The sequence below is a fragment of the Salvia splendens genome, chromosome 16 (genome assembly GCF_004379255.2).
Source record: "Salvia splendens isolate huo1 chromosome 16, SspV2, whole genome shotgun sequence".
Classification (NCBI taxonomy): Eukaryota; Viridiplantae; Streptophyta; class Magnoliopsida; order Lamiales; family Lamiaceae; genus Salvia; species Salvia splendens.
In genome coordinates this window covers 21,771,587-21,794,087 of record NC_056047.1, presented here as the reverse complement: position 1 = coordinate 21,794,087, position 22,501 = coordinate 21,771,587, and the positions used below count along the sequence as shown (strand labels likewise).

Here is a 22,501-nt window from a genome sequence, read left to right as displayed (position 1 = left end):
ACTTCCCTCATAAAACTGCCAGCCCAAATCTAAATTAAATCACTTGGCCCATCTGTAATTAAATGGGAAAAAAATGAGGCCCGCCTCAATTGGGAGAAGTAGCACAAAACCGGTTCGCCGTCGCCATTCTTCGTTGCCCCGCCGATTCAGTGTGTCGTCGTCACTGTGGCCTTCGCCGCCATAAATTGGTGAATTGATTGGGAATTCAACAGGATTTAATTGCAATTCTTCACCATAAATCTGTGGCTAAATTGGGATTTAATTTGGGTATAATTGTGCACATCTACGGCTGGAGTGGTATTCCGCGCTGCAAAAGTGGAGGAAGAAATTGGACTTAAAGCATCTGCAGCGCTACTATTCCGCCAGAGCAGCCGCCATGCTCACCGCTGCACTCTTGCCGTCGGCTGGCCGTGTTCGATAGCAAGAGCACCGTCGTGCCGACGTCAACAGCACGAGCAACCGACGTGCATGCTCTGATTGGTGATTGATTTATCATTTTTTTATAAAAAAAATTCGAAAATATCTGAAAATTTCAGATTTAATAAAATAAAAAAAAATCTCACTTGCCAATAAAATATATCTATTTTTTCCACACTTTTAATTTATTTTTTCATTATTTTTATCCCAAAATTCACACTTTTATCTATAAATACCTCAATTTCAATACAAAAAAAATCACACTACACCAAACAACTCTCTCAACCTCAATTTTTAAGATTTTAATTATGTAATTTTTAATTTTTAGGAATTTAATTATGTGGTTTTTAAATTTTTAGTAATTTATAATAGTATTTCTGATATTTTTAATGCATTTTAATATTGGAGAAATGTTTTTAGTAATTGAAGTATTTAAATTGAATAATAGAATGGTGGGACCCTTGATCATGCTCTTGCGAAAGAGCATGAATGTGGGTGTTGTGCTCTTGCAGAAGAGTATGGAGTAAAAAATGAATAAAAGTGGGTCCGAGCCCACGTCCATACTCTTGCCAAAGAGCGTGGATGTGGATGATCTAAAGATGTTATTTCAAAATAAATCGTATTAAGCCCTATGACTGTATTTTTATTGAAACTAGTATCACATCCGTGCTATGCAAGATTCATTTTATTTTCATCAAAAATATGAAATATTTATTTAAAATAAAAAAATAATATTATTATAGATATACTATAAACGTATACACTAATACATTTGATAAAAATAGTAAAAAACAATTTTGACACCATAAAAATAGTAAATTTTATTAGCGTATAAATATTACTTATTCTTAAGAAATCTATTTGTAAAAAATATATTATTTAGTTTACTAATTCTAAATTATAGCTGTGTCATTTTTATTTTATTTTTATCTGAAATAATATTTATTTTTATAATTCATTATAAATAAGTTTATTTACACAAAAAATATATATAACTTATTATTTACTCATATTTTACTTTTATTGATATTGACTCATATTTTACTTTAATTGATATTGGCTATGCACGGTCCATTTTATTTTCATTAAAATATAAATATTTATTTAAAATAAAAAATAATATTATTGTATGGGTCTAAAATTGTAAATATACTATAAACTTATATAATAATACATTTGATAAAAATAGTAAAAAAAAATTGACACCATAAAAATAGTAAATTTTATTAGTGTATAAACATTACTTATTCTTAAGAACTCTATTTGTAAAAAAAGTATTATTTAGTTTATTAATTCTAAATTATAGTTGTGTCATTTTTATTTTATTTTTATCTGAAATAATATTTATTTTTATAATTTTATTATAAATAAGTTTATTTACAAAGAAAATACTTATAACTTATCATTTACTCATATTTTACTTTTATTGATATTGACTATGCAAAATGTCTATTTTTCATTATTGTCATAAAATTTAAGAGTTTTCCATACATTATTGCTTAAGATGATTCCAATGGCATTAAAAATCAAAACAAAAATTATGATATAATTCAAAAATAGATTTAACATCACCAAATTTGTAACGCCCTGTTTTTCTAAACCTAATTTTTGAACCCTAAAGTACTTGCAATTAATGAAATATTTATTACGAAGTCCGAGAATTTATTTGTTGAGTGAAATTGTTGCTGGATTAGAGTTTTACGGGTCACAAAAGCATGAAGTATTTCTTCGAGCAGAAAGATTTGAACATGCGGCAACGAAGATGGCTCGAGTTGGTGAAGGATTACGATTGTGACATCAATTACCACCCCGACAAAGCAAATGTAGTGGCATATGCTTTGAGCTGGAAAGACCATTCCTAACTGGCTACTTTTCTCACCAAGGAAGAAAGCCTGATTAGCTAGTTTAGCAAGATGCGTTTGAAAGTGGTGAGGGCACCTGAAACAGTGGAAGCCCGAATCGCCACCTTAGTTGTTGAACCTGATCTAAGGTCGAGCATCATTGAAGCACAACGGATGGATGTGAAATTGGAAGAAATTCGGGTAAAAGTGTGAACCGACGAATCTGGGAATTTTGGTGAAAAAGGTGACAATGCCCTTACTTTCGAAGGAAGAATATGTATACCAAATAACGAGGAACACAAAAACGAAGTTATGAGTGAAGCACATAAGACTCCTTACACCGCTCACCCAGGAAGTACGAAAATGTATCAAGATCTGAAGAAGTCCTTTTGGTGGAATGACATGAAGAAGGATATAGCGTCATTTGTTGAGAGATGTTAGTCTGCCAGCAAGTGAAGGCTCTACATCAACGACCGTACGAAAAGTTACAACCACTAGAGATTACTGAGTGGAAATGGGAGCACATCGCCATGGATTTCGTGACGGGATTGCCGAGTACTCTGCGAGGGAACACTGCCATTTGGGTAATTATAGATCGACTTACCAAGAGTGCGCACTTCATACCGATTCTCATAAGCTATGGGTCCAACAAGCTAGCTCAAATTTACATAAGGGAAATAGTTCGATTGCATAGAGTCCTAGTGACTATCACGTCCGACCGTGACCCAAAATTCACCTCAAGATTTTGGATAAGTCTACAGAAAAAGCTTGGAACTAAATTGAACTTCAGCACAGCATTTCACCCGCAAACCGATGGACAGTCCGAGAGAACGATCCAAACTCTCGAGGATATGTTGAGAGCCGTGTTACTTGACCGAGGAGGAAGTTGGGAGTGAGCACTATCATTGATTGAGTTCGCATACAACAACATTTTTCAGGCAACGATACACATGGCACCGTATGAGGCATTATACGGAAGAAAGTGTAGTTGAAGAAATGGTAGGAACCGTTCGGCAAATTCGTGAAAGAAAAAAAAAGAAGCTCAAGACAGACAGAAATCATACGCGGATGTCCGACGAAACGACTTACAATTCCAAACTGGCGACAAAGTTTTCCTGAAAGTATCCCCGTCGAAAGGGATAACATGATTTGGCGTAAAGGGTAAATTGAAGTCGCGATTTATTGGGCCTTACGAAATTCTTGAAGGAGTGGGCCCCGTCCCATATCGATTGGCGCTGCCACCAAGCCTTGGAAAAGTGCACAACGTTTTCCATGTGTCGCAGCTACAGAAATACGTGTTCGACCTAAAGCACGTGATCCGTTTTGAAGAAGTCGTATTGAATCCAGATTTGAGCTACGAGGAGAGACACCACTCTATTTTGGACCGAAAGATCCAGAATGTGAGAAATAAATCTGTTGATTGTGTGAAAGTACTTTGGGAAAATCATAGGCATGGAAATGAGGACAAGAAGATGGAATTGTACCCTGAACTCTTTACTTGATGATAACAAATTTCGGGACGAAATTTCTGTTAAGGTTGGTAGGATGTAACGCCCTGTTTTTCTAAACCTAATTTTTGAACCCTAAAGTACTTGCAATTAATGAAATATTTATTACGAAGTCCGTGAATTTATTTGTTGAGTGAAATTGTTGCTGGATTAGAGTCTTGTGAAATAAATTACTGCGAGAATTTAAAATAATTTCTCTCGGTGAGGAATAAATTTATTGGACTCAATCCGCGAGTTGGATAGGATAAATTGAATAAATAATATAAAAAAATTCAGTCTGTGATAAATAAATTGTGGACTGCACAATTAAATTAAAATACAAAGGACCGTGAATTAAACTAATCTAACTAAATCTTTTCTCTGTTGACTTGGACACCAAGCTGCATTAATTCAAATTTAATTAAAGTTTCTGCTGAGATTTTCCTCCTCCGTCATATATAAATAAAATGAAAAAAAACGTTGATTAAGATTGCGAAACTAACTACCCATATCCACCCCCTCATTCCACGTTAAAAACCGTCCCTTTCTTCCCCCACTCCATAAATCTCTCTCATATCTATCAACCACAACCACCTCCTCTCTGTACTACTCATTCACAATCGTTTTTTTTTCCTACTTTCAATTCTCTGCAAATCTGCAAGAACTCACAAGAACAAGGCCAATTCTTCTCAATCTCTTCTCGATCTAACTCAAGGTAATCTTGCTGAATTTCTCTCCTGCTATTCTACAATGTTTGGAAATCAACTCATTCATTCTTCTTGTCAGAAACCAAGAACTAAAGTGAGGGAGTTCCTGTTTCGTTCAGTTGCAAATCTGCAAAGTTAAGGTATACCCTTCTTCAATCCCAATTCCATACACTTGCATCCTCCATGCCTTAGATCGCTTAAGCTGTAATTATTTGAAAACAATCCAAAATTACGACAATTCGGGATTTCAATTCAGAATAAAGTTTGTAATTAAAAACTTACCAAAATTTTAGGACGGCTTTTATGTTGGAATGTGAGTTTCTGAATTCTTGATTAATATTGCAAGTGCTTGTTTTAAAAGGAAGAGTGTTTGTGTTGGAAAAATGGAGTATACGGCGTGTGTTTGGAGTGTGTCTTCTTTCTTCTTCTGTTTGTTTCTCATACTATTTCTTTGGGAGTATATGAATTGGTAGTGTTTGTAAGAACATGCGTAACGCAAGGGGCCGGGCCGCATCTCGCGAGTCCCGGCCCGTCCCATGCATTACACGGAAGGGCGGCACGGCTCAGGCCCGTCCCGGTGACGCGTGACCGGCCTGGGGAGCGTCCCGCGTCCCGGCCCGGGACGGGGTTGCACGGTGACGGGCCGCAAGTCCCGCGTCCCGGCCCAGCGTTACACGGTCTTCGGGCCGGTACGCAAATCCAATTTTGTATTTTTTTTTAAATTCGATGTCTATAAATACGAGCTTGCGTTCCATCCATTTCAATCCCGCGTTCCATTTCAATACTCTATTATACCCTTTGTTTCGGCGCCAATGGATTGGTTCAACAGCGATCAACGTGAGATGGAGGAGTTCGTTAACTCGAACAATTGGTACATACCGTCATCGCAACCATCGCAGACACAACCTAGTCCGGGAGTCGGTAGCAACGGCGACATTACATCGCCGGTCAACACCGACGAGTTCGAGGTCAGTGAGATGGAGCCCGCTCAAGAGCGGGGAAAGGAGAAGGTCGGGGAGGAGGATGGGCCGAAGATGTACACTCCGCCCGAGACAATGTGGCTTGCGAGGAACTACATCGACGTCTCCGAGGATCCTATCATCGGCAACCAGCAGAACGGCAAGGCTTTTTGGGAGCGGATTGCGCAGAAATATAACGCTGGCCGTCCGGAAGGGTCGAGCGAGTGTAGCTACGTGAAGCTGCGCAAGCATTGGGGCCGGGTCCAGGCGGATATGAGCAAGTGGAACGGAAAGTGGGCCAACGTAGTCCGTATGTGGCCGAGCGGGCACAGCGAGGCGGACCTCGTCGAGAAGGCAAAGGAAGCGTTCTTCACTGACGGGAAGAAGACCTTCAAGTACTTCGAAGTTTGGAAGCTCGTCGAGAAGAGCCCGAAGTACACCAGCGGTGCTGAGCCGGCGGCAACTGGGGCGGCGAAGAGAACCAAAGTTTCCGCCTCCGGAAACTACTCTTCGAGCGAAGGAGGTCCGGCGATCGACCTCAACGTGACGGACGACGATGTCTTCTACTCCTCTCCTAGCATTCAGAGCCGCCCGACAGGAACAAAGGCGGCCAAGAGGAAAGCAAAGGGGAAGGCAGCTGCGAGCAACTCCGCTATGGTGCCACCGCCGACCAATCCGTCTCTGGATAAGATGTCCGACACTTTGTCGGAGATGAATATTACATGGCGGATGAGCCAGCTGACGGAGTTGACAGCGAGGGATACATCGAAGATGTCGGACGAGGAGCTCGAGTTGCACCGTGAGATGATCGCCTACCTTCGCGCCCAAATGAAGAAGTAGTAGTCGTGGCCCGGGTTTCTTGTATTTTAAATTTGCTTCGTCTAGTAATGTAATGTTAATTTCGAATGAACAATGCATTTTCCCGGTTTCAATTGTTCAACGAATTGCGTTTTCGAGTTAAATAGGTTGGAGTTGTGAATAGTGTCATTTATTAGTTGCGGCCCGAGTTGCGGCCTGCAGGGTTACAGCAGTTGGGGCCTGGGCCGCAACTGTAGAGGAATGATGACGTGGAGGGGACTTGGGGCCGGAAATGGGGACGGGGTTACTGATGCCCTAAAATGAAAAGAAAGAGGTGTACGTGTAACTTGGAATTGGACTATTTGTTTCATTCATTTATTTTATCCTAATCCTTTACTCTAGTGGTGGCCGTATTTCCATAAAAGTGGCAGGTAAGGGGGTACGTGTGTTGTGTAGGCTTGGGAGTTTTGTCATGCTAACTATTGGACTAGGTAGTGTGTTTAAAAGCTGAGGCAGTACCGTGAAATAAAAAAAAGGAAAAAGAAAAGAGTATTTGTTTTTTTATATTTGATGATTGAGAGGCAGTACGTGTTCTTATAAAAAAAGTATTTGTGTTATTTGTTTTTTTCTTCCTTTCTCTTTATTCTTGTTTAATTTTGATGAAAAGTGGAAAGGGTGGAAATGGGTGTGTATGTGTTTTGTAAAGGAGTATACGTGTAGTAGCTAGGAGGGGGAGTAATTGTTTAATTGTGTATTTCTTCCAATTCTTTCTACTTTATCATACGAAAGGGATGGTGATATTTTTTTTAATGTGAGGGTGCCGTGTAAATAAATGGGAGTATATTATTTCTTTATTTAGGTCTCTTAATTTATTTGGTTTGTGCTTGTTTCTAATATAATTGGGTGGGTCGTGAGTAGCCGAAATTAATTGAAAACAACTGATTAGGAAAAATTTATAATCTTGAGCGAGGAAAATAATTTGGAGACATAGGATGCATGCATTTTATTTCTTTATTTGAAAAGTGTGTTGATTTATGTATTATCTAAATGCTAAAGGTGAATCCTCGCAAATGAATCGTGATACCAAGGGGAAGAAAGTACTTGAGAATTAAGCAGTCGAGGTGGGCTTTCTTTTACTGAAACTCTTTAACGTTTTCAAAAGTATGATTATGGTGTAATAAGGGTGGTTTAAACTGTTATGTCATGCCATGTTTGTTTTGATGATGAGATTGTCGCCTGATGCCTAGTTTGTGAGTTCGCTCCATTAGGCTATAGGGCTATGTTGAGATTGTTGCCTGATGCCTAGTTTGTGAGTTCGCTCCATTAGGCTATAGGGCTATGTTAAACGAATTCGGGTCTGAGTAGGGCCGCAAACCCTATCAGGCTGTGTACACAGGTGGGATCGTGAGCCGTCCTTGCTAGTCGGCCGGTCTCGTGGGCGAATAGTGTGGCCACACTTTCGTCGCACTATGGAAAGAGGATGTGATTGAATGATTGTTGAGAAAGTGGGGAGATTGTTTTGACTGGCCAGTCTAGGAAATTGTGTTGTGATACTCGATGATATTTCTTTTCTAAATGTAAAACTCGAGTTCACTGTGGTATGGATGACATAACTTTCATCAAATATTTTCGGCATAAGCCCACTGAGTATATTAAGTACTCAGCCCTGCATGTGTTTTCCCTATGTGCAGGTTGAGCGACGACGAACAATTGGTGGTGTTGAGCAATTTAAAATGGAAGCATGGTTTGGTTAGTTGTGAACAACGAGTGTCGTTGTGTCTCCACACATGACGTCCCTCTTTCTCTTGAACGCTTCCGCTGAGACATTGATTTTACTCTTCATTCATTTAGCTTTGAACCTAATTATTTGGATAATGTCAACCTCTTGGCCCCTTCTTTTATTTAAATATTAATTATTGGTCAAACTCTTTATTGAAACCCTAGTTTCCTTCGTCTGTTTATTAAGTTCTTTTAATCACGATCGCCCGTATTTATTAACCCTAAAGGGCGGTCGTGACAAAATTATTTCTCACGGACTTTAAGCTTTAAAATGGTCTTAGACGTACAACTTTTTTGAGTTAATAATTTGGTTTTCATATACATACAATTTTTAAAATAAATAAGTATATCTTGCTATGAGGAATTGTAAGTTTATAACATTGTATTTAAATAGGTATGTTATATAAAATTATACTTTGCAAGTTTGGGTACATAAAATATTTTTAGTAGATCAACAAAATATTTGTTGTATCCAAATAGAAGATTAAAATTGTGGTGAAATTAAAATTATGGAATCATTCTAGTATATTGTCTGTAGTAAAATTATGAGAATTACTTAATTAATATTCTATTTAAATAACCTACTTTATTGTTGGACCATTGAGTGAGAAACAATTTATTTTTCTAATAGTAACACATTCACAAGTAAACATCTGTTTGCAAGTGAATTAAATTGGTGTCACACACACATAGTTCTAGACAAATTCTTCAAAAACTTTTCCACTTTTCACTTTATTTAATTATCAAAAAGTTGAATATGGAGTAAAACTTCACTTTCTCGATTCTAATAAAAATAGTACTAATAAATTGTGTAAAGATGAGCATGTTTTAGGGATGTCCCAATTCTCTTAAGAATTGTCAGAAATATTTAGATAAAATTCTTTAATCATATACCGACGATACTCTAATTATTACTATTAAAGAAAAAATAATCGTAAAGGGAGCGAAAATTACAATATAAAAAAATGAACTATAAGTCGAGTTGAGGAAAAAACCCTCTTTGCACAATACAAATTATGTTGTGCTGGTGCTCCTCGGATTGACATATTATCTCCAAATATAAAACGACTTCCTCCTAGCATGTAGAAGCACCTCAAACCCGCTAGACACCAATAAAGTTGATGGAGCTCTGAGAATCAAGCAATACAGTAATTTTAAAATACACAATTAGTAAAGGGCTTGGGGGATGAGGGAGAATGCTTTTCTTGGTGTGTAATACATATACAATTCCAAGCCTTTTATAGGCACAAAATGAGAATATAGAAAGACATGAAATTAAAACACCATAAACAATAAAATTAAGATAATGAAGGTTATAAGAAGGGAAATGCCAAAGGGCTCCCTACTGGGGTTTGGTGCCCCTTGCACAGCGGAAGACATGCATTCACAAATAAATCAGATCTACAGATATATTTGACCGATTATGGGATCAATTTATCACATGTTAACACAGAATTGCATTCCAATAACGCACATAATTCATGTAAAAGGAATTAAAACCTAAAACATGAATTCCTACGATTTAGAATTACCGATCTGATTCTCCAAAGAATCGTCGATTGTTTGCGCCTTCTTCATGTGATGTTATTCGTACTCAACCACGAACCTTCTAATTTGTATCCCGAACTCATATTATGACCTTTGGGTGGGCAAAGCTTGTCAAAATTGAAAATGGGCTTGATTAGAAAGGAGACAGGATATCAGTTTTGTCAAAAAACCATTTTTTCGTCCACTCCCAAAGTGGAGCACGAAAATTATGTTAAATCTCATTTCTAATCTCCTTTTATATAGAGTTATGGTGGGCCAGATTAGGGATCCATAGAGGTTGGACTTGTGCCAAACCTATTGGACTATTACTAATTAAATTGAGCCCCAATTTAATTCAAATACAAACAGAATATTATTATCATCCACTATAGTATAATAATATTGACTGCCCGTCTAATCTCAAATTACGAGTAATCTGGGCTTTACCTCTTTAATTTATTATTTCCCATGTTTAAGATATAAATATCCATTAATTAATTTAAGTCTGCTATTTGACTTTAATTAATTAATATCTTTTTCCAAGAGTTGTCTAGTTCAAAATCTTTATTTATTATTCTGGAATAAATTCCAACCGGTCGGGTTTCTGAATAATAAAACATTTTTTGAACACCTCTTGATGATATTATCAAACTACACTCACCCAACACACGATTCATTGCAATAACAATATTAGAACCTCTAGACATTGATCACCACTATCCAAGATATCAGGATTTTTGGATTGCGAAAAATCTGCACCATTTGATAAAATCAAAGTAGTGCATAATCAATAGTGGTGGGGAAACGGTTCTCGGTTCTTGGTTAACCGATAACCGAACCTTATTTTTTCGGTTATCGGTTAACCGAGAACCAAAATATAAGGTTAAGGTTCGGTTAGGGTAGTAGGTTTTGGATTTAGGCGGTTCTCGGTTCTAACCGAGAACCGAAGGGTTAGAACCGAAGAACCGCGATTAGTGGATTGAAATTTAATTTTCACTATATTCATTTTAATTTATCATTTATAAAAAACTTAAAAGTAAAATGTAAAATGGTTAAAACCCTAAATTATTAAGATTCTGCTCTCTCCGCTTCTACAAACTTCACTGCAAACTAATTTTGACTTCAAACTAATTTTTGGTGTGTGATTGCAAACTCCAAAATTAGATAATGATCGTGAATAGTCCCAAAGTTTGTTCTCCCCATTTCAAAAGTAACAAGCTCACCTTGTCACTAAGATAATATGATCATGAATAGTCTAAACAACCACTAACTCACACAAGCAGCTCCCAGCGTAGGTGGTAAGCTTCTGTTGAATCTATCCTTCTTCTTCACCAAAGATCGAGCCCAACAATAACAGGCTCCGTTATTTTTTATTTTTACAGAATGTATTGCATTTGATTTCGGTTCCTTTCGTTGGAACCGAAGACCCTGTCGGTTTTAACCGATTGGTTCCTTAAGGAACCGAACCGACAAAGGGTTCGGTTTCGGTTCTGGATTTCAGAAGAAATGGGAGTCGGTTGACCGACTAATCGGTTCAGTTCTAACCGAACCGACCGAATCCCCACCCCTAATAATCAATATCGTATGTTCAATGTTATGTCAACAATGATTAAGAAATAACAATCATCGAGACCTCATCTATCAGTAAATAGCAAGAAAGAATTATCTCAACTGTTAGATCCTTTAGTGCTATACCACACCAATGTCATTTATTTCCTAAGGTAAGGAAACATGCGAACTGGCACTACAACCTTTCACGATAGGTAGTTAAAGCCTATCTAGGCTGTGAAATTATATTTATCTTCTACAAAGGACTGACTGCGTCACCTTCTGTGAACGTCGTTCACTACCAGTCTACTATGCAGAAGAATTATACTTGTTTGTTTCTTATGCATTTAAATGTTTGAGAAACATCTTATAAATGCATAAGCAAACACCAATGCGATAAAATTACTTCTTCTCGCCTTGGGTTAAAAAATGGATTGTAGAGTTTATTGTATACAAGCAATTATATCCATGCAATATGCTCGAAATATGCTTTTCAGTATACCAATTCTAACACTCCCATGATCACATACCATTACTCACGCCATTCATGCAATTTTCAATTCGGGATTCCTTTTTATTTTCATGAAACGCAGTTTAATGGAGTATTTTAGTTTTAACCGTACGTGTAACTAAGTTATTAATCATAGAATTAGGTTTAATTAAATTATATTTTTAATTTCAAATAGCAGTTTTATAAATATTTCCAAAACTCCCTTTTTTATATATTTTTAATATATTTTTAACCGTACGTGTAACTAAGTTATTAATCATATAATTAGGTTTAATTAAATTATATTTTTAATTTCAAATAGCAGTTTTACAAATATTTCCAAAACTCTCTTTTTATATATTTATAGATTATTTAGGCCCAAAGTGTAATATATTAATTTGGACTCTAAATTTTTTTATGTGATCAAACCACATATAGTTTAATTGGACTTTGATTTAAGTTACCAAATTCCAATGAAAGTTGAAGACTTGAAGTTAATCGAAGAAAGTCTCCAATCAATCGATTATCATTTCTTATCCCAAACTCTCCAATCACCTCTTCTAAACCAGCAAAAATAAATTTGCATACATAGAACTCTTTAGCTTAGGTCTCAGAGCATCCGCAACGCGGCGCGGAACCGTCCCGCGTTCCGTGCCGGAGGGACGGAACCCCCGCGCGACGCGTTGCGGCACACCGTCCCGCCCCAGAACCGTTCCCATCTTATCCCGTAACCCGTCCCTGCGAGACGCGGGACGGGCTGTCACGCCACGCGCCATGGCGACATGGCGCGCCCCTGCGCCATGCGTGACGCCCACTCGCCTGCCCGCGAGTGGGCGTCGTCACGATGACGCAATAAATCTTTTTTTAAATTTGAATTTAAAAAAATATTAAAAAAACTGTAAACGGTAATATTACCGTTTATATCCGCTTTATCTTTTTTAAAAAAAAATTATATTTTTTACTCTATATATACTCCTAATTCATCCTCATTTCACACACAACTACACATCTATTCTTCCTAAATCAACTTCATTTCCTCTCCAATTTTCATCTAACATCTCATCACAAAATGTCCGGCGACGACAACTACGGCGGTGGCGGCTCCGGTGGGTGGGGTCTCAACACGTTTAACGATTGGGAGACCATGTACAACACACTGGGTGGTTCCGGTTCGTCGACGCCGGGTGGGTACCAACCACCCACTTTTGACGTGGATGCATACGCTCGTCCCTCCGCCCCGCGGTATATGCAGGGATTATCCCAGATTCAGGAGGATTTCCCCGTTGAACCCACTCTGGGAGTAGGCCGAGGCAGGGGAGGAGGCCGAGGCGGTGGAAGCTCTAGGGCGGAGTCGGAGGCGGGCGAGGAGGAGGAGGAAGAGGAGGATCTAGGACGGTATCCGTACGGCAACAACGAAACGATGGCAGTGTACAACGCCTGGATCACCATCTCGTACGATCCCGTCGTCGGGAATCAACAACCCAAAAAGTGCTTCTGGGAAAAGGTCACCGAGATCTACCACCAGATTAAGCCGAAAGGGTCCCGAAAGCGCACATATACGATGCTTCGCTCTCACTTTGGCCGAGTCGACAAACATGTCAAAATATTCTGCGGCATCTACTCGACCGAAGCGACGCACTACCAAAGCGGAGCTTCGGGAGCCGACATTCTGAGGGCGGCTTTGCGCGTCTACAACCAGGACACCGGTAAACAATTCAAATATGTTGATATTTGGCAGGTCGTCAAGGACGAGGAAAGGTGGGCCGGTGGTGTCCGCTCCAGCTCGGGCTCAACCTCAAAGTGCATGAAGCACACGGCGAGTGGCCAATACTCGTCTGGTGACACCGGTGAGGGCAGCGGCGCACAAGAGGGTGCACCGCAGGAGTTTGCGGGCACGGCCAGCGATGCCGCGGTATCCAGCCGTCGGCCGCAAGGGACGAAGGCGGCGAAAGCGGCTAGAGCGAGGAAGGGCCGAGGCGAATCAAGCAAGGCGGGCTCGGGGGGAGGCTCGAACACCCTTATGGCGGTGTACATGGCCGCCACAATGGCGGACACTTCCCGCTTCCCGCCCTCCCAATACCAAGCCTGGTGGAACGGAATTGTGTATATGGCAGCACAACTTGGCCTTCCGCCTCCTATTGCACCTCCACCGCCTTCGAGGGATGATTCGCCCCCGGAGTAGTTTTTTTTCTTTAAATTTGTATTTTAAATTATGCAACTTTTAATTTTTTAGGATTTTAATTATGTATTTTTTATTTTTTAAAATTTTAAGTTGTACTTTTTTTTATGTTGTGTGTTTTTTAATGAAGTGTGTTTGTTTTAATTGAATTGGGTTGGAAATAAAAATAAAAAATGAAATTGAATGAATAGTAATATAAAGAACGGTTAAGGAATGGATAAGGAACGGAGGGTTGCAGTTTTCGTTCCTTAGTTAAGGAATGAAGTAAAAAAGTACAGTGGGGTCTGCAAATAATAGTTTAAGGAACAGTATAGCAACAACGTTGTGGATGACCTCAATCCAACGACCATTTCCCCATCAAAGGTATGTCCTCCTTTTCTATTGTTCTTTAGAAGATATACTCCACCAAGGCAATCATGCATACAATAAGTAAGAGAAATAGTTTCTGCCCAACTGAATTGACATAGCCAAGTATCACAATTCACAAACAGGTTTAGAAAGTGATCACTTAAATGCATGCCAGAACACGTATAATGCTAAGAAATTAAACTCTGATTCATGAAATTACTAAAAATACGACTCATATTCTACTAACATTTTCAACTCACTTTTATTACAGTTTTTAAAATTCGTGCCAAGTCAAAGCGTGACAATGTACTATACTATCATGTTTTGAAGTTCAGAGATGTATTGCTGACAAGTTATCACAACTGTCATGAAAAGAGGAATGGTTTTTGTGAAATCATACTACGACCATGGAGCATTCAAATCAATATTATGAGAATGTTAAATTGTTATGTCAAATCTGAATGCAGGTGTTTAAATTTGTAGATGATTTGATGTTTTATTAGCATATTGGGGTTTATGAGTTTTATAGTTTGTTATTAATATTACAAAATTTAGGTGTAATTTGTTCGTACTTTTGTAAAATAGAATGAAATAGGTGTTGAGGTTTTCCATTTTTGTATATGTTGGAATATAATTGAATAAACAATTGTATAAAGCTCTCTATGATGATTAATCAAGAACGATGGAGAAGGAACAGAAACTGTAAAGTGAAAGTTTACCTTAATCCATATTGAGTTGAACAGTAAAATTACTTTGCAGCATCTATGCATCTTCCAAACGATCAGAGACGTCCTTCACAATAGTCTGTCGAGAGAATATAGAGATATTGAACGTTCTTCTGACGTCTGGGGATCATAACCCTAACTTATATTTATATAAAATATAAGCTCCTTTATTTTCTATTCGTCCCTCATTAAATAGAAAATCTCATATGGTATCTACACTTATTTCCATAATGAATGAATACCCTTTTAGCCCAAATGGATAATTTTAATTGGACAATTGTAAGATAATCATATACATTAAATTAGTCATGTGGAAGCTCAAATTTCTAACTAATAGTATATACATTTTACATTGTCAAGTTGTGGTTAAGAGCATCCGCAGCGGTGGCGGTTGGCGCCACCGCCGTCCGTGCCAGCGGCAAGGCGAAGGACCGCCACCGCTGCAACCGCGCCGCTGGCACGGCGCTGCTCGATGTATCGAGCACGTCCGTGCCAGCGGACGCACACGTGGCGGTCTCCCATTCGCCAACGGCATAGCCGTTGGTTTCAAACATTTTTTTATTTTTATTTTTTAAAAAATCGGATTTTTATTAAAAAAATCGATAAAAAATAAAAAAAAAATTTTCACTTCCCCAAAAAATTATATCCGTTTATAACCGTTTTTCCCCACTTTTTAATTTTTTTTTTATTTTTTTTACCCCAAAAATACACACTTTCATCTATAAATACCCCCAATTTCACTCCAAAAAATTCACACTTTCACTACACAATTCTCATCATCAATCTCTCATATCCATTTTCATCTTCCTCTCACACCCTACAACACCACTATGTCCGGTAACGACGACAACCCAAGCGGCTCTCACGGTTGGAACCCCGAATGGTTCGGTTCGCAACCGTTTCATAGTCCGGAAACGGAATATTCGGCCCCTCCTCTCACCCAAGATTCGGGCGTTCCGAGTGGCTACCGGCCATACCCAATCGACGATCAAGGTGCCTCCGATGGGCGCTACGGGTGGACACCGGAGCCTAGGCCTCGCGCCCCTTCCCAAATGCCGAATCCTCCATCTCGCGCCGGTGTCCGCACACCGTACTCACCGGCGGAGATGGAAAGATTGTTCAAGGCGTACTTGGAAATCTCCGAAGATGCGGTGGTTGGAACGAACCAATCCGGCGATCACTTTTGGTGGCGCGTCTCTAGCCGGTACAATGCACACCGGCCGCCGGGAACGATCGAGCGCAACGAGAGTATGGTGCGCAACTGCATCGGCCGAGCCAACGAAGAAATTGGCAAGTTCAACGGCTATTTCATCCAGGAGTCCCGGAATACCGGGAGCGGCCGAAGCGAGGTCGACATCATCACCGCCTCGCTGAGCACCTACCAATCCATGAACGGTAAGTCGTTCAAATATCTTAACGTTTGGCAGGAGACGCGGACGCACCCGAAGTATAAGGGAGGCATAACATCCTCCTCTAGCGGCTCCTCCAAACGCTCACGGTCGGCATCCCTATCCGACGCCGGCGAAGAAGTGGCTAGCCAACTCGCCGAAGCTAACTTGGGTAGCCCCGATGCCCAACCAAGCGGTTCCCGACGCCGACCGCAAGGTAGGAAGAAGGCGGCGGCCGAACGACGTCGCGCCGCGACTCCATCTGCCCCTGCTCCCGAACCTGCACCCTATGTTCCACCTCCACCCCGAACAACTCGTTGTGGGCCCTTTTGGCCCAACTCAATATGGCCGATAGGTCAACTATGACCCCCACGCAACTTCAAACGCACGAGTCCATGATATTGGGTCTCCAAAAACAATTGGGGTTGGTGCCGCCGGATGCGTAGTCTTCCTCGGGTTATATTAGCCAATAATTATGTAATTTTTAATTTTTAGGAGTTTAATTATGTAATTTTTAATTTTTAGTATTTTAATTATGTAATTTTTAATTTTTAGGATTTTAATTATGTCTTTTTATTTTATTTGTAATTTGTTATTTTTATTGTGGTTTTTTTAATGAATTTTAGTATTATGAAAATGTTTTTGTGTAATTGAATTTTATATTAATTGTGCTCGTCCTTGCGGAAGAGCACAGTTGTGGGTGTTGTGCTCTTGCCAGAGAGCAGGCATGAATAGTACCGCCCGGGCCCACAACCGTGCCGCTGGCAAGAGCACGGTTGTGGATGCTCTAATGCTCTTATTTTGTGTTAAAAAATTTGGTTTGGATCTGAAGGCTAGTGTCTGATGTAAGCTTGAATGAAAACTCAAATAAAATCAAAATATGTTATTCATACATACACAATGTGATATGTGACCGAAACATGACTTGCTTATTTCTCAAATGATACTTGGTGAACTGCGGGCTCTTCTCGGAGGGCACGCTAGCGGGCATGCACACCACACAGCCAATCTCATGGTGCTCGCGCCCCAAGCCTGACTGCACCTACGCTTTTGTTTTTTTAAAATTTTTTTTTTGATTAAATTAGAATTTTGTTTTAGTTTTTATTTTCGTTTTCTTTGGCCAATTGGGTCAGGTTTTTCAGAGAAAAATTGAACCAACTCTTTTGATTGTCCCTTTTATTATTCCATTGCAACATCCAATAAATATATTTCATTTCATGATCACACCACAACTACTATTATTTCTCTGATTTTCCCCCAACTTATCTTTAAAATTTGTCTTGTAATTTCTCATATGATAAAAATTTGCCAAGTGGCAAGGGCAAAAACATTACCTATATCATTAGCAATGTGGTTATGATTTTAGTTCGTTATTTGGCGATAAATAGAAGTGATCAATTACCAAGATTGAGGATGTATGTGTGTCATAAATGAGTTCTTAAAGGTGATTTTAGTTCAATTGATTTCAAATTTATACATACATACATAGAAACAAAATCAGTCTATATTATATCAATTTGAAATATAAGTAAAATATTTTTGGTTAAATATAATTTAATTTTATTTTAAAAATAGCTTCAACATAAAATAAGTATCAAATCAAGCCATATTCAATCAATTTGTAATAGTAATGTTTAAATAGTTTCCACAATTAATAAAAAAAATCAAAGAATAAATCAAATTTATTTCTTTATAATTAAAAACAAAATCTCACTACATTCTTCAGTCTAAAATAATTAAAGAAATAAAAAATATACCCTTAATGACTTCAGGTGCAAAATAGGAAAAGAGATCACGATATTTCCATATTTCAAAAAAATTGTTACGTTATTTTTAATTTTGTAAAACCTAAATGCAATTCAGGATTTAAATTTGAAAATATGTTGTAATTAGGCAATCTAAACTTAAATATGGCAATCAATGAAATCAGTATTAGCAAAGTTAATAAACCAATTAGCATCGGTACTAAGCCATCTCGATCCGCGTCACAGAGCCCATCGGCTAATCGCAGCCGTACATATAATGCGAAGAAACACAAATTGCCGCACCCGACACCGTCAGATTTGATTAGGGAAGGACAAACGACAATGATTAGTGACCGTCAGATTCTATCCATCAACCTTCCTATAAATACGCCTCAGCCTCCTCCTACTTTATTTTAATCGTCTACTCCTCCGAGAAGAGAGAAAAGAGGGAAGAGATATTCGATTCAAGTTTGAATATTAATTGAAACACAGAGCTCTGTCGAGTGAAAGGTGAGTTTCCTGCATTCTTCTTTACGTTATCTTTGCCGGATTTTTCGATTGGTATTCAATCGTTTATTGATTCATCCTTTTTACATGATTAGGGTTTGAGGTTGTGTGGTTAGGGTTATGCATTTAGCCGTGATGCTAATTGCGAGATTGTTAGTTGAGAGAATTCGTGAGATAGTGTTGTTTATGTTTATGTGATTTCAATTTTGTTGAAATTAGGGTTTTTCTGGTGCGATGAAAGTAGTGATGATCGGGATGTGAATTAGGGGAAATACTTGAAACTAGCCTTCGATAGATTCGTGTGAGCTCTATTTTTCAATAATCGCGTTTGATTTTACATTGTTGCCATGGTTTTGGAAGACAGATGCTAGCATTTAATTGAAGGATTTACTTCCGCCTACTGATTGCTAATTAGGAATTATATTTGGTTGTATTTTTCTGTGTTGCAATTTTTAGTGTTGGCGATAATGATCATACGTTTAATCTATGAGAATTTAGTCCACTTGTTGATTTCGAATTAGGAGTTGGTGTTGGTTGTAGTTAGCTATGCTACAATTTATAGTGTTGGCGATAATGTTTTTGATCTAAGAATTTAGTTAACTTGTTGATTTCTAATTAAGAAATAGTTTTGGTTATAGTTTGCTATGTTACAATTGTCATGTTCATATGTTTAAGCTGCTGGTTTATGTTGAATTGATTTTTATTCAATCAGAGAATTTTATGTGTTTCCTATTGAAAATGGCATAATAATTATGAATTGAATTTTGTTGCAGATGGCTCGTACCAAGCAGACCGCTCGTAAGTCTACTGGAGGAAAGGCTCCCAGGAAGCAGCTTGCTACTAAGGCTGCTCGTAAGTCTGCCCCGACCACTGGTGGAGTGAAGAAGCCTCACAGATACCGCCCCGGAACTGTTGCTCTTCGGTGAGTGGGCTCAAACTGAACTGTTATTAGCTTTGTATGCTTATACTTAAGTTGACAGTCTTGTTGTTGTTTTAACAGTGAAATTCGCAAGTACCAGAAGAGTACTGAGCTCTTGATTAGGAAGCTGCCATTCCAGAGGCTCGTCCGTGAAATTGCGCAGGACTTCAAGGTAGACTGAGAACTAATAAATCTTGAATTCTTACTGAATAAGTTGGATGAAATTCTTACTCGTCAATCTGTGCTTCGTTGCAGACTGATCTGCGTTTCCAGAGCCATGCAGTTTTGGCTCTGCAGGAGGCTGCTGAGGCCTACCTTGTGGGTCTGTTTGAAGACACCAACTTGTGTGCCATCCATGCCAAGCGTGTGACCATAATGCCGAAGGATATTCAACTTGCCCGTCGGATCAGAGGCGAGCGTGCTTGAAGTTGCTGATTGATTTTGTCAAAATGTGGTGGTGGTGGTGGTGGTTGTGGGTATATGGTGGTGGAATTGTTTAGTTGGTTATGTTGGTAGATAATATCAGACTTCTAGTAGTTAAATGTTTGTGTTTTAGAAACTTTGGTATTCAAATATTCTGGTATTGTGCTTATAATGGTAAGAATTGCCTTGGGTTTTTGAAAATTCAGTCGCTCTTTTTGCTTTCTATTATATTAGTACTTGTTTCATTCTTATTAGTACTCTTCCATTTTATAATCTTGTTTGTTTCATTCAATTGTTCTTTTATCTCGACACATGAGTTGCTAAAATTTAGTATATTTGTCGTTTTAAACTGTCTCGGCACCCTAAAAATCTCGAGTATGTTGGGTCATTTGTATTCTTCATGTGTGTTTTGGTTTTGGTCTATCGTGGAATAGAGTGAATTGTATTCTTGATGTGTGTTTGGGTTTTGGTCTATCGTGGAATAGAGTGAAATGATAAAATGTGATTCTTATTATAGGACGCGAAATGATAAAATGTGATTCTTATTATAGGAAATGATAAAATGTGACTCTCATTATGAGACGTAAAATGATAAAATGTGACTCTTATTATGAGATGGAGTTAATGATCTATAAATCAAGGATATAATGCCACGAGAAGTCTTTCACTTTTGGATTTTTTTAACATATTTTTGAATTTTCTAAAATCATTGACCTTGCCCATTTTTTTAATAATAGTGCAAAATGACTTTGTAATATTTTCATTTTTTTCCTCAGTGTTGTCAGTTGTCATAGATATATGCATACATGCAACACAATTAACCAGATTAAATTAGGTATTTAAGCAATATTAGTCAGTGGCATATCATCGTTTAGTACTATTTGTTTACCATTCAAATCTAGATATATAATCTTGTCTCATTTTTAATTTAATTCATTTTCTTGATTTAAAATATTTTATAGCCCATTAATTAACTGAGCCTTTTTCTAGATCGATTTAATTGGAGTAATTATTCTTAGGAAATCCATATGGTTAAATTAATTCTATAAATAATAAATTAGCTTAGTGAACTGGACAACTTTTTGATATAAGATAAATCCATTAGTTAATGAAATCAGCTGCAGAAGATTAATACTCCCTCCGTCCCTAAAGAATATGAACTTTAGATTCGACATGAGTTTTAATACAAAATTGGTAAAGTAAGAGAGAAGTAGAGAGAAAAAGTAAATATACTCCCTCCGTCCCTAAAGAATATGAACTTTAGATTCAGCATGAGTTTTAATACAAAATTGGTAAAGTAAGAGAGAAGTAGAGAGAAAAAGTAATTAAAATATTGTTAGTGGAGAAAAGAGTTTTCAAAATTAAAAAGTGCATATTTTTGTGGGAGAGACTAAAAAGAAAAGAGTGCATATTCTTATAGGACGGCAGGAGTATATATTTATCTTAAATGCTAGATAGCTCAGATTATTCGTAATTGGGGGATTGGACGGGGTCACGAGAGATCTATTTTATTTTGGATCGTGGCACATAATAATATTATGCTTGTTCACTTGAATTAATTTAGGGCTCAATTAAATTTGAAAGTTCAAATAGGTTAGGCCTAGTCCTACCTCCATAGATCTCTGGTCTAACCCTTGTTATTCATGATATAGGAGACTGAAAATATGACGGAATAATAGAGAGAAAAAGAAGGAAAATTTCGAAAATCCCATGCAGAAACATTCAAAATTTATATCATGATAAACCCAGATATATGTAATTATAAACCTAGATATGGAATGATAATTATGGGATATTATAAATATTCAAGAATATCATTCATAGGGTTATAACTTGCATACTTTTTGTCCGCCTCTATAGAGGAAATCAACACTTCTCTCAAGTTCCAAGTCAATTCCTATTTTTATTGAAAGACTAGATCTCAAATTCAAGTCCTAATTTAATCAGCAGTAAACTCGACAGGAAGTCCGATCTCAACTCTTTTTAGTCCCTAACTTATCCTGATTGTTTATTAGCTAAGGATAAAATGAGGAAAATAATTTTGTTTTTATAAATGAGTGCAACAACAATATAGAAGAAAATAAAGTTGTTATGGAATAACAATAGTGATATGAAAAAGTAATAGTTTCTTCGTCACCACCTCCACCATTACCATTACTTTGCAACTTCATGTAACATTGTTTTGCCTCCATTTCCACACGACGAGGCTTAAAATCTTTATTTGAAAAGGCTCTCTCGGCCAATAATAAAACGATGACCCGACAGGACTCGATAACAACAAGATAACAACACAAACTCGATTTACACGATTAAACTTGATTTACATAATTAAAACTTAAGTAAATAAATTCAAAAAAGTTTGATCTAAATCTATTTAGTTTCATGTGGAATGTTCATATCATGTCGAAATGTTAGCTAATACTTAGTTTTTACATTGGTTTTGGATAGAATCGTTTGAATATGGCTACATAAGATATTGTGAAGCATGGGGGTTGTCCAATCATAAATTGGTGGGAAGGATTCCAGCCTCATCACCAACTAGTGGCCGATGATTGGTTGATCTTTCTATCACGAGAGAAAAGCCTAAAGTAGATAATATTAATAATGCCCCCACCATATCCGACCCTTCAACATCCCCTCAGCCAATGCCAATCTCCAATCTTAACTCCCAACAAAATTGTACCCTATATTTTGGGGAATCCCAAATCACTTTC

General features: G+C 37.9%; 2 protein-coding genes across 2 annotated transcripts; both read left to right on the top strand.

Annotated features, from left to right (window-relative positions):
* Positions 1 to 3,974: 3,974 nt before the first annotated feature.
* On the top strand, positions 3,975 to 14,555 carry LOC121770348 (glutathione S-transferase T3-like). The gene is made up of 3 exons (XM_042167092.1): positions 3,975 to 4,460; positions 4,532 to 5,997; positions 14,548 to 14,555. The coding sequence occupies exons 2-3, from the start codon at positions 5,265 to 5,267 to the stop codon at positions 14,553 to 14,555; spliced, it is 741 nt and encodes a 246-aa protein (XP_042023026.1). The 5' UTR covers positions 3,975 to 4,460; positions 4,532 to 5,264.
* A 3,789-nt stretch (positions 14,556 to 18,344) lies between these two features.
* LOC121771562 (histone H3.3) lies at positions 18,345 to 19,988 on the top strand. Its single transcript, XM_042168375.1, has 4 exons — positions 18,345 to 18,448; positions 19,219 to 19,367; positions 19,446 to 19,536; positions 19,620 to 19,988. The coding sequence occupies exons 2-4, from the start codon at positions 19,219 to 19,221 to the stop codon at positions 19,788 to 19,790; spliced, it is 411 nt and encodes a 136-aa protein (XP_042024309.1). The 5' UTR covers positions 18,345 to 18,448; the 3' UTR covers positions 19,791 to 19,988.
* Positions 19,989 to 22,501: the final 2,513 nt, after the last annotated feature.